The sequence below is a fragment of the Rhipicephalus microplus genome, chromosome X (assembly GCF_043290135.1).
Source record: "Rhipicephalus microplus isolate Deutch F79 chromosome X, USDA_Rmic, whole genome shotgun sequence".
NCBI classification, from domain to species: Eukaryota; Metazoa; Arthropoda; class Arachnida; order Ixodida; family Ixodidae; genus Rhipicephalus; species Rhipicephalus microplus.
In genome coordinates, this window is record NC_134710.1 from 6,467,650 (window position 1) to 6,480,355 (window position 12,706).

The window sequence follows — 12,706 nt, forward strand, 5'->3', positions numbered from 1 at the left end:
CCGTCACCGATGTTGTCCAGCACTGTCAGGAGTACGACGAGTTGCGTAAGCAGCGTGTCTCGACGCGCAGGGCCGCTGAAGATACGGCTGAAGTTTCCGCCCTCGTGTACGACGTCGCTGCTGATCACACCGTCTTACTGCCCCACATCAAACAATTCATTCGTGAAGAAGTTGCGCGTCAGCTTTCTCTTGTGGCCGAAGCATCCGCGCCAGTGACCTCGTTAGACCCACGTCTACGCCAGATCATTGAGACACAGGTTACGCAGGCACTGCCTCCACGCCGTCTGTCTCTACGCCGCTGACCTACGCTGCCGTCGTTGCTAGACCCCCAGCCCCACCTGTCCCTGGCGCATACCGGGGCACCGGGTCCTCCTACCCTACGACGCTGCCTACATACACGGCACCCCATCCCGTTTCACCCCCTGCACCTTCTGTCGTTAACCCATGGCGCACCTTGGATAATCGACCCATCTGTTTAGCATGCGGTTTCGTGTGACATATAGCACGCTACTGTCGCCGTCGCAGCTTCCAGCCTCCAGACCATGGGAATTCTGCAAATTACCAGGCTGCCCAGAATCCCCAGCGACCATCTTCTCCTATCACTGACTCATTGACCCCACGACGCCCTGTCGATTCTCGCTGGTCATTACCATCCCGTCGCCGATCTGGCTCCCCGATGCTTCGGCGCACGAGCCCCGCTCGAGAGGAAAACTGGCTGCCGCAGTTCCGGAGGCAAGAACTGCGTCATCGTCGAACTTTTCAAGACCTCCTCTTTGTCCGACCAACGAAATTGATGTGCTAGTAGAAGATGTTGCTGTACGTGCACTTGTCGACACAGGCGCCGTCGTTTCTGTAGTGAAAAACTGTGTCGCAATTTGAGAAAAGTTACAACGCCGCTTACGAATCTTGCTCTGCGTACAGCCACCTCCCATTTCATCACGCCGACAGCTCAGTGCACAGCACGCGTTCTTATTCAAGATGTTTGGTACGCCGTCATCTTTGTTGTTCTCCCACGTTCATCTTACGACGTCATACTAGGATGGGATTTCCTTTCTCCCATCAGGTCCTCGTCGACTGCGCTCGTGCTGAACTGACGTTGACGAATCCGTGCCTTCATATCGACCACCACAGTCCCTCGAAAGTGTTTGCCGCAGCTGACGCCCGCATCGCGCCGTTGTCCGCCGTCCTAGTGCCTGTGCTTTCCCCTGCTGCCACTAACTCGACGCTCCTGTTCCAACCAACTATAGCTAGTGTGCAACATCGAACCATCGTCCTCCCGTTTGCCGTAATCAACTTTTCCAATGGTTCGGCGGTACTTTATGCGTGCAACGTTTCTGCTTGTCCGTACATCCTGCTGCGCGGCGAGTGTCTGGGAAGCCTCCAGACCTTAAATTGTATTTTCGAAGACCCCGATCTATCCAGACAAGCCATTTTTACCGACTTGTGCCATTACACCCGCAACTGACGCTAATGAACCTATGGATGTATTCCGCAAGTCCATTGATTGCAACCTCACGCCTGGGCAGCAGGAACAGCTGATCAAGCTCTTACAGCGTTTTCGAGCCTCGTTTGACCACAATCAGCCTTTCTTAGGTCGAGCGTCATCTGTTGTTCACCGTATAGACACCGGTCAAGAGACGCTATTACGGCAGCGTCCATATCGTGTGTCAACTACCGAACGCCGTGCCATCAATGAACAGGTTGACGATATGCTGACACGTGGCATAATCGAACCGTCAAGCAGTCCCTGGGCCTCTCCAGTTATGTTGGTGAAGAAGAAGAACGGATCCATCAGGTTTTGCGTGGACTACCGACGACTCAACCGAATCACGCGCAAGGATGTCTATCCGCTGCCACGCATTGACGATGCCTTGGACTGCCTACAGGGAGCCGAATTTTTTTCTTCTTTAGATCTGCGCTCAGGATACTGGCAAGTACCCATGGCAGAGGCCGATCGCGAAAAAAAAACAGCTTTCATCACGCCCGACGGGCTTTACGAATTCACAGTCATGCCCTTCGGCCTCGGCAACGCGCCAGCTACTTTCGAGCGAATGATGGACTCTATCCTTCGAGGCCTCAAATGGAACGCTTGCCTTTGTTATTTAGATGACATTGTCGTCTTTTCAACTGATTTCGCAACCAATTTAACCCGCCTCGACAAAGTCCTCGCGTGTATTTCTGCCGCAGGGCTGCAACTCAATTTGAAGAAGTGCCATTTCGCCGCTCGAAAGCTTACGATCCTTGGCCACGTAGTTTCAAAAGACGGCATTCTTCCTGACCCTGCCAAACTTACAGCCGTTTCAGCGTTTCCCAAACCAACCACCATGAAAGAGCTCCGAAGCTTCATAGGCCTTTGCTCTTACTTCTGGCGCTTCGTCCGCAATTTCGCGACGATCATCGCTACTTTGACCAAGCTCCTCGCTGGCTCTAGAGACCTTTCAGCCTGGTCTGCCACCTGTGACGATTCTTTCAATGAACTGCGCCGCCTCCTCACGTCGCCGCCTATTCTGCGACACTACGACCCATCGGCACCCACAGAGATCCACACTGACGCTAGTGGTGTCGGGCTAGGCGCTATTCTTGCACAGCAGAAAGACGGCTTCCAAGAGTACGTGGTTGCCTACGCAAGCCGAACTCTTAGCAAAGCCGAAATCAACTATTGCGTCACTGAAAAGGAATGCCTCGCCATTATTTGGGCGATAGAGAAATTTCGACCTTACGTGTACGGGCGCCTTTTTGACGTCGTGACTGACCACCACGCCATCTGCTGGTTGTCGTCACTGAAGGATCCAAGCGGTGGCCTCGCCCGATGGGCATTACGCCTCCAAGAATATAATATTCGCGTGGTCTATCGCTCCAGCCGGAAACATTCGGACGCAGACGCCCTATCCCGTTCACCCCTACCCCCTGACCCGGACTGCTGCGAAAGTCTAACCTGTGATGCCACTGCCGTCACCATCGCCGACATGCCATCTGAGCAACGTAAGGACCCTTGGGTCGCTTCGATTCTAGACATCCTGGCTGGGTGGACGGCTTCCCCCCCTTCTCGCACGTTGCGTCGGCAAGTGGAGCACTTCGCCACTCGCGACGACGTGCTGTACCGACGCAACTACGGACCCGGCGGACGTCAGTGGCTACTCGTGATTCCACGTCATCTGCGATCCGAAATTTGTTCCACGTTTCATGACGACCCCCAATGTGGCCACGCAGGTTTCCTGAAGACTTATTCTCGCATACGTCTCCGATATTACTGGTGTGGCATGTACCGTTTTATACGACAATACGTTCGGGCCTGCTCGACGTGCCAGAGACGAAAAACTCCCCCTTATCACGCCAGCGGTACATTGTTACCTTTACCATGCCCATCCCGACCATTCGACCACGTCGGCATCGATATCTATGGTCCCCTTCCCAACACTGCTGACGGTAACCGCTGGATCATAGTTGCCGTCGACCATCTCACGCGGTATGCCGAAACTTCATCCCTTCCCTCGTCTACAGCAAAAGACGTTGCGACTTTCGTTCTTCACAACATCGTATTACGTCATGGAGCACCTCGAGAGTTGCTGAGCGATCGTGGTCGCGTATTCTTGTCAGACGCCATCACAGCATTGCTGCGTGAGTGCCACGTCGTTCACCGCACTACAAGCGCCTATCATCCCCAGACCAATGCAATGACAGAGCGCTTCAACCGCACCCTCGGTGACATGCTCTCTATGTATATCTCGTCAGACCACTCCAATTGGGACCGAGTGCTCCCGTTTATCACGTTCGCCTATAATACCGCCATTCAAAGCACTACTGGGTTCTCTCCTTTTTTCCTCCTTTACGGACGCGAACCTCCTTGCACTATGGACACCATTCTTTCGTACAAACTTGACTCCTCAGAGTCCACAACTTTGTCTCAAGCCGCTACACACGCTGAAGAATGCCGCCAACTGGCAAGATCATTCACAACCCAAGACCAAGGACGCCAAAAGCACCATCATGACGCATCAAATAACACTACTTCCTACGATCTAGGTTCACTCGTCTGGCTACATGTCCCTTCTGCTACACCTGGCCTTTCTACCAAGTTGGTCCCCAAGTATCACGGCCCATATCGTGTGCTACAAAAAACGTCACCAGTGAATTACCTCATTGAGCCACTGGAACCATCTTCTGACCAACGCCGTCGTGGCCAGGAAATTGTCCACGTCTTGAAACTTAAGCCCTGCTACGACCCTCCCGTGTTTACTTGCCCATAGGTCGCCAGGACGGCTCCTTATTTCGCGGGGTATAATTGTAGTGAATCTGAATAACGAACGCTCTGCTGGTAATGAAGAAGACGATGATGATCGGTGGCTGTAGTAGTAGCTCGTGCACACCACTCGCCATTAGCTAGACCTGCCTGATAAAGCACATTTTGCCAAGCTGCGTCTCAACCTTTCTCGACGTACAACACCTCTACTTTAATATATATATATATATATATATGAGATCTAACAAACAGTAATGCCAAGGAATGTACAGGGGAAGTTATTAGAACCAATGGAATGTAAATAAGAAGAAAGAAAAGTGGATGAAAAGATAACCAGCCATGGGCATATATATATATTTGGGATATGGTACAACGGGGGAGCATTCTCAACAAAGATAAATATATTTATTTCCCAACAGTTTCGGGAGGGGTCCTCCCTTCATCAGGAGATGAGTTATACTAACATGAACTTCCAAACTTCATTGCTGCCGCGTCCCTCTCGCCTCGGAAGATGTTTGCCAGAGTGAGAGAGAACTGAAAAAAAAGAAAGAAAGAAAGAAAAAAAATAAGAAAAAAGACGAAAAGAATAAAAGGGGGAAAAGAAAGCAAGAAAGAAAAAGAAAGTAAAAAAGAGGAAGAACCGCTGTCAACACTGAGGACAAAACCAAATGTCCGTGTACGTCCACATCCGGTTCTAATCACGTGCTGGTCAGTTCTCGGCGTGTGTCGGGCCACCCAAGATTGTCGCCGCGGTGGCGGGAGGGGTCCGTGACGGCGTGCGTAAGGAAAAGGTTTCCCCTTAATGGGTCGGTCGGCTCTCTTTCATCTTCGACCGTTTCCGATCAATGGTCATCAAGTGGTAGGCGAACAGAACCACTTTGTATGTGCATGTGAAAAAAAGAAAAAGGGAAAAAAAAGAAGAGAAAAAAAAGAAAGGACAGTGTACACGTACGAGTCAGTCAGAAAAAACAATCATAGTCTCCGCCTATCAATCTTTGTCACCAATTTCCTCCTGGCTTACTTCTCGGAGGCAGGAGAGTCTTCCACGGTCCTCGTTGATGCCGGCTACTAATGTTCGAAATTTGAAAATAAAATATGCCTCACGCTGTTCGCGCTCGCGTCTGTTTGAGAAACCGGACTGCAAAAGAGTTACGCTGATATTTTCAAAACTGTGGTTTGGCAGGCGCAGATGTCTAGATAAAGGTAGCTTCGACAGTGAAGTGGCGTGTTACTGGTGATTATTGAACCGCAGCCGAAATGGCGTGTCTATTTGGCCGATATATTCATGTCCGCAGATGTTGCAATGTAGCATGTATATTACGTTACTGGAGTCACAATTAAGGCTTTCAGTTATGCAAAATTTGAAATTCGAGAAATTCGCTTTGGATTCACGTGTTGTGACTATCTGTGGGCATACCCTGCATCGAGCTTTTCCGCAGGGATGGCACCCTGATTGAATTTTGGGGGTGTTTGTTTTTGCTATGACAAGAATGTCCTTCAGATTTTTATCCCTGCGGTACACCACGTGAGGTGGCTTCGCGAAAATAGAAGTTAGTCGTTTGCTTTGCCTGATTATGTTTAAATGGCGGGAAAGTATGTTGTTCATTCGTGGCGCTGATGAGGAGTATGTTAGTACAAGGTTCGTTTGGGAAGTCGTTTTAGATACTTTGTTTGGTCCATTAATTATATCATGCCTGTTCACGTTGCGAGCACGTAGTATGGCATCGTCAATAATGTCTCCCGGATAATTTTGTTTCAATAAGGAATGCTTTAGGTGTTCTGCGTGTCTGTCAAATTCCCGCCTATCGGTGCATATTCTTCGGTACCGGTACGCCTGAGAATATGGAATACCCGTTTTGCAATGCTTTGGGAGGCTGCTGTTGAAATGTAGGTACATTTGACGGCCTGTAGGCTTTTTGTAATGGATTGAGGAATGAGGCCGTACAAGAACGTCAGGGACCACTCGCACCACAACCTAACTTTGAGGAGAAAAATGGTAACTCGAAACTACAGTGCAATCCTAATCAAAACACCCTTACTCTCGAATATGACGCTGACACTCCCGTGCCACGTGATAGCCAAGAGCAGCCAAAAATTTATGAGAAAAATGTCTTCAATCTGTCCAACACAACGCTCACACCCGCTCAGCTTCAACTTTTGTCGAGAGGCTTAACCTTTTGTCCATCATCCGGTAGATTCAATGAATTTGAACTGTACCAAGACCTCGATAAATTTGCGCGTAATCTCCGCTTCCGTGAATACTTGCATGATCGCAAGGACTGCACGGACGAGAATAGATTGATTGGTGTTGACAAATCATGGTGTCCAGGTGAGCAGAGGGACAAACACTTCGATGTGTATATATCAGCAGTTCAAAAAGATTCCATCAGAGCGTATGAAAAAAAATTGGCCATCTCGAAACAACATCCAGAACGAAGCGCACTCAATGAACTACGAAAAAACACTGAAATTTCCATCCAACCGGCTAATAAAGGGGGCTGCATAGTAATTCTAAACACGTCGGACTACTTAAAGGAAGGGGAACGACAACTATCAGACACAAAATTCTACAAAGAACTTCCAACGAACCCAACTCCCGAATTTTAAAGGGAGATAAAAGTAACCCTAAATAATCTCCGCCGGGACGAGAAAATTACCGGCAAAATCTTAAAAGCAATGTTCCAAGCCCATTCTGTTCCTGGTCGATTCTATTTGCTCTCTAAAATACACAAGGCAGGCAATCCGGGACGTCCGATAGTATCCAGTAACAGCACATCAACAGAAAATATATCAGAATACATCAATTCCTTAATAAAAAAACATCCCCCCAAATTTTCCCTATTACCTAAAGGATACAAATCACTTCATCTGCGAAACTTCAAATCTTGACATCCCAGGCGGTAGTTTTCTGGTGACCATGGACGTCTGCTCACTGTACACCAACATACCCCACCATGACGGAATAGCGGCTATGGTTTCTGAATATGTCAAATCTGACTCATCAACGAGTGTAAGTGGTGAGGTACTGTTTACACTTCTTGAACTTGTACTAAATTTTAACCATTTTGAGTTCAATGACAAGCATTTCCTTCAGGTCAGTGGCACTGCAATGGGCACGCAAATGGCCCCAAACTTCGCGAGCACATTTATGGCTTCACTTGAAATCCCATTCATTGAGAGACGCACCTTGAAACCTTTCTACTACAGAAGATACTTAGACGATATTTTTATGATATGGAACCACGATGAGGGAAGTCTTTTCCGCTTCATAGAGGATTTTAACAAGTGCCACCCGTCAATTAAATTCACGCACAAAATTTCCAAAGCTAGCATTAACTTCTTGAACGTCACTGTCACGGTCAAAAATGACCGCTTGTCAACAAACCTTTACAAGAAGCCTACAGACCATCAATTGTACCTACATTTCAACAGCAGCCAACCAAAGTATTGCAAAACGGGTATTCCATACACTCAGGCCTACCGGTACCGAACAATATGCACTGATATGCGGGAATTTGACAGACACGCAGAATACCTAAAGCATTCCTTATTGAAACAAAATTATCCGGAAGACATTATTGACGATGCCATACTACGTGCTCGCAACGTGAACAGGAATGATATAATTAAGGGACCAAACAAAGTATCTCAAACGACTTCCCAAACGCACCTTGTACTAACTTACTCCTCATCAGCGCCACGAATCAACAACATACTTTCCCGCCATTTCAACATAATCAGGCAAAGCAAACGACTAACTTCTATTTTCGCGAAGCCACCTCACGTGGTGTACCGCAGGGATAAAAATCTGAAGGACATTCTTGTCAGAGCAAAAACAAACACCCCCAAAATTCAATCAGGGTGCCATCCCTGCGGAAAAGCTCGTTGCAAGGTATGCCCACAGATGGTCACAACACGTGAATCCAAAGCGAACTTCTCGGATTTCAAATTCTTCATATGCCCACAGATGGTCACAACACGTGAATCCAAAGCGAACTTCTCGGATTTCAAATTCTTCATAACTGAAAGCCTTAATTGTGACTCCAGTAACGTAATATACATGCTACATTGCAACATCTGCGGACAAGAATATATCGGCCAAACAGACACGCCATTTCGGCGGCGGTTCAATAGTCACCGGTACCACGCCACTTCACTGCCGAAGCTACCTTTATCTGCCTGCCTGCCAAACCACAGTTTTGAAAATATCAGCATAACTCTTTTGCAGTCCGGTTTCTCAAACAGACGCGAGCGCGAACAGCGTGAGAAATATTTTATTTTCAAATTTTGAACATTAGTAGCCGGCATCAACGAGGACCGCGGAAGACTCCCCTGCCTCCGAGAAGTAAACCAGGAGGAAATTGGTGACAAAGATTGATAGCTGGAGACCATGCTTGTTTTTTCTGACTGACTCGTACGTGCGCACTGTCCTTTCTTTTTTTTCTCTTCTGTTTTCCCCTTTTTTTCTTTTTTTCACATGCACATACAAAGTGGTTCTGTTCGCCTACCACTTGATTACCATTGAAGGGAAACGGACGAAGATGAAGGAGAGCTGACCGACCCATCAAGGGGAAACCCTTTCCTTACGCACGCCGTCACGGACCCCTCGCGCCACCACAGCGACAATCTTGGGTGGCCCGACACACGCCAAAGAACTGACCAGCACGGGATTAGAACCGGATGTGGACTTACTCTGACGTTTGGTTTCGTTCTCAGTGTTCACAGTGGTTCTTCCTCTATTTTTTTTCTTTTTTCTTTTCATCTTTTTCTTCTCTGTTCTTCTTTCTTTCTTTCTTTAGTTCTCTCTCACTCTCGCAAACATCTTCCAAGGCGAGAGGGACGCGGCAGCAACGAAGTTTGGAAGTTCATGTTAGTATAACTCATTCCCTTATGAAGGGAGGGCCCCTCCCGAAACTGTTGGGAAATAAATATATTTATCCTTGTTGACAACGCTCCCGTTGTGCCATATCCCATACCTTCAAGAAGACTAACTATATATATATATATATATATATATATATATATATATATATATATATATATATATATATATATATATATATATGTATACAAAACTCCCGGTCAAAGCAACATAATTTTTTCGTTCTGATCTACTTTATGTTTACCACTATTTTATAGGCTAGATAACAAAGAAATAGAAATGAAGAATAACTTCTTGAGGTTATATAATCAACGTGCTGTTTTAAGAAACTGTCTTGCTCTCGGCAATGACGGTACCGAATAACAAAAAAACAATATGAGACCTATTCCAAAAAAAGCGTTCAACTATGGTTGAAAATGATGATGCTGAAAGCATAGGTAAAAATTGATGGCGCGGTAAAACAACAGTTAGCGATAGAAGACTGCGAGAGTATGCATACTTAGATGAAACACTAACAAAGAACCTATGAACGTAAGATATTTACCAAAAAATAAGCGCCTACTTTAGGCTTTCCCAACTTGTCACCGGCAATGGCAAATGCAAGAACTGTGTATTTGGCCACTTTAAACAAACATCATAGAAACTTACGATTGAAGCCGAGAGCATAGCTAGTGGAACAAAAAAACTAACAGGTGTCACATATAGAGAGAGAGCACTATCGAGTAATCAGACAAGAAATCTTAGCCCAGAATTATAGGCCATTTGATCAAAGGCAGAGATAAGCGAAGGTTTAAGTGCAGAATGAATACCATAATGCCGTATATAGGAAGAAAAGGTGAGAAATTCAAGCTGCCAATGGCGGCAGGACACTTGAAAACAACTACAGTTGGCATCAAATGAGCCGTATGTATTAATTGAAGCACCCTGTTTTTTGATGCTCAATTTTTCTGTTTCAGATGCCCACTTCCTCGTCGGCGTTACGGACAAGCCAGATGGATCAGGCACGGTTATTGACAATCAAGCTAACAGGTAGCCGCTTTTCATGCCGCAGCCTCAAACGTATTCTCTTCTATTAGGACAACACATGTTAAATGTAGAATGCGCTCACATTCTCGTTACAAATGAAGGCGGCAGCGTGTATATCTATGCGGGTGCCATTGTGTGCCCAATTGGCTACTATAGGACCCCACCTGGCGACGAAAAAATTGGCAGATCTCACGTAACTTGGGAATCGATGTTATGCGAGTCATGCGGAGGGAAGGTGACTGCGTGGTATTATATGAGCGAAATGTTACGAGAATGGAGCTAAGTATATCTACAAGTGCTGCACAGCTGCATATGTTTTGTATAAATACTTGTCTACAGGTACTGAACGATGCCAACAGCAACATGACTGTTAGCAACACCAGACGTGGTACGCTGATATGTAGCGCTTGTGCTCGCGAGCATGGTAACCCTAGACAATGGCCCCACAAATCAGCTTAAGTGGATAGATAACTACCATTAAGCTCACGTCATAGTTGTAACATCAGAGTACATATGTAATGTATAATATTGGATGACCAACAGTACAACCAGACTTCACGTTTCACAAACTAGTGTGGCTCTGTGGGAGAGTATTTACGTAGGATGCTTGGGTTCAATTCCTGCGGGGATTATAACACATATTCTTTACACTCGTCGTGTCAGCGCTGGCGATGTAGATTTTTATTAATGCTCCAGCATTTAAACGCACGCTGAAGAACAAAACTCTTTTTCGCGTATTGGAAGAGTACAATTTAGTTTTCCCCAGAACACCACTCTTACCACGACACGACACGACACTTGGTGGTGAGCGAGGAAACGCGTGAAAAGAAACTGTGGGCGTGAAGACGTCATTCCCGCACCCAACTCTGTGAGGTCAACAACTTTCGAAGGCGTCTACGGGGTGCTACTAGCTTCTTGTCGACATAATTGAAGTACATCAGGCTCTGTGGATGCCATAGACGTAGAATACGAAATCTCAGACTATTTCATTGAGCCAATGTCACGAAAATACGAAAAATCAATTCAGAATTTCTTACGTCACGCGTGGAGATTACGGCGCAGAATTTCAAATTGAAGTTTCAACCTTCATTTTCTCCGCTAAATATGAAGTTACGACAGTGAAGCATATGGCATTAGAGTTATCTCAGTGCAATTTATCAATATAAAACAACTCACTTTTTTTTGGTGTCCCTTTAAAATACTTATGTTTTGCCGTTCCTTGGTATAAATAAAAACTGTCAGTCGCCTGTAGCACATACCCGCATACCCGTGGCACGTACCCGCCAGCGGGTATGCGCCACACGACTAGCGGAAAGGGTTTCACGACAGCATTGTTACGTTATTCATGTCATGACCGGAAAGTCATAATTGACAAATTCTATTTTCCTCCTCTACTAATTTTGACCGACCCCATGTTAAGGGAAGTTATTACCAGAGTACCCAGACGTAAGCGGCTAGACAGATAGATATACGGATAGATGTATGGATATATGTGTGCACGGATGAAGGAATAGATTGATGGAAGGACGGACGGATGGACGCACGCACTCTGAAAGTCTCTGCAGTAGGCAAAAAACGTTTGGCATTTAAATGTCGGGTTGGTGCTCTGGCTACTTTTAGATATAGCTCGGTACACTCACTCCTGAGTAAACTCACTCACACTCATTTGAACGTGGCTAGTATGAGTGAGTACTCATGAATGTGAGCAGCAGTGAGTATAAACGAGAATGGACACTCATGAGTGAGTTGACGTTAGTGTGAACGTGAGTCAGCATTCGTGAGTGTGAGCAAGAGTAATTATGAATGCGAGTGAGCACTCGTCAATGACTACGAGCGAGTATGAACGTGAGTGAGCACACGTGAGTGTGAGAAAAACTGAGTGTCAACGCGAGTGAGCACTCGTGAGCAAGTAGAAGTGATTGTGTGTGAGTGAGCACTCGTGAGTGTCCGTGGACGTGTCTATGGACACGACTAAGCACACGAGTGTGAAAGGAAGTGCGTATGAACGTGAGTGAGCACTCGTGAGTGTGAGTAGGAGTGAGTATGAACGCGAGTGAGTATTCGCAAGTGTGAGTAGGGGTGAATATGAACGTGACTAGGCACTCATGAGTGTGAGTGGAAGTGCGTATGAATGTGAGTGAGCACTCGTGAGTATGAGTAGGAGTGAGTACGAACGCGAGTGAGTACTCGCAAGTGTGAGAAGCGGCGAGTATGAACGTGACTAGGTATTCATGAGTGTGAGTGGAAGTGAGTATGAATGTGAGTGAGCACTCGTGAGTGTGAGTAGGAATGAGTATGAACGCGAGTGAGTACTCGTAAGTGTGAGTAGGGGTGAATATGAACGTGACTAGGCACTCATGAGCGTGAGTGGAAGTGAGTATGAATGTGAGTGAGCACTCGTGAGTATGAGTAGGAATGAGTATGGACGCGAGTGAGTACTCGCAAGTGTGAGTAGGGGTGAGTATGATTGTGACTAGACACTCATGAGTGTGAGTGAGCACTCGTGAATGTGAATAGGAGTGCGTATGAACGCGAGTGAATACTCGCAAGTGCGAGTA

General features: G+C 46.6%; 1 protein-coding gene across 1 annotated transcript in view; it reads left to right on the top strand.

Moving 5' to 3' along the window:
- The window catches only part of LOC142777396 (protein Skeletor, isoforms B/C-like), a 253,917-nt gene that overhangs the window by 136,093 nt on the left and 105,118 nt on the right, over positions 1–12,706 (top strand). Inside the window, exon 9 of the mRNA XM_075881745.1 lies at positions 10,079–10,151. Coding sequence (XP_075737860.1) covers positions 10,079–10,151 — 73 coding nt within the window. The remainder of the gene's footprint in view (positions 1–10,078; positions 10,152–12,706) is intronic.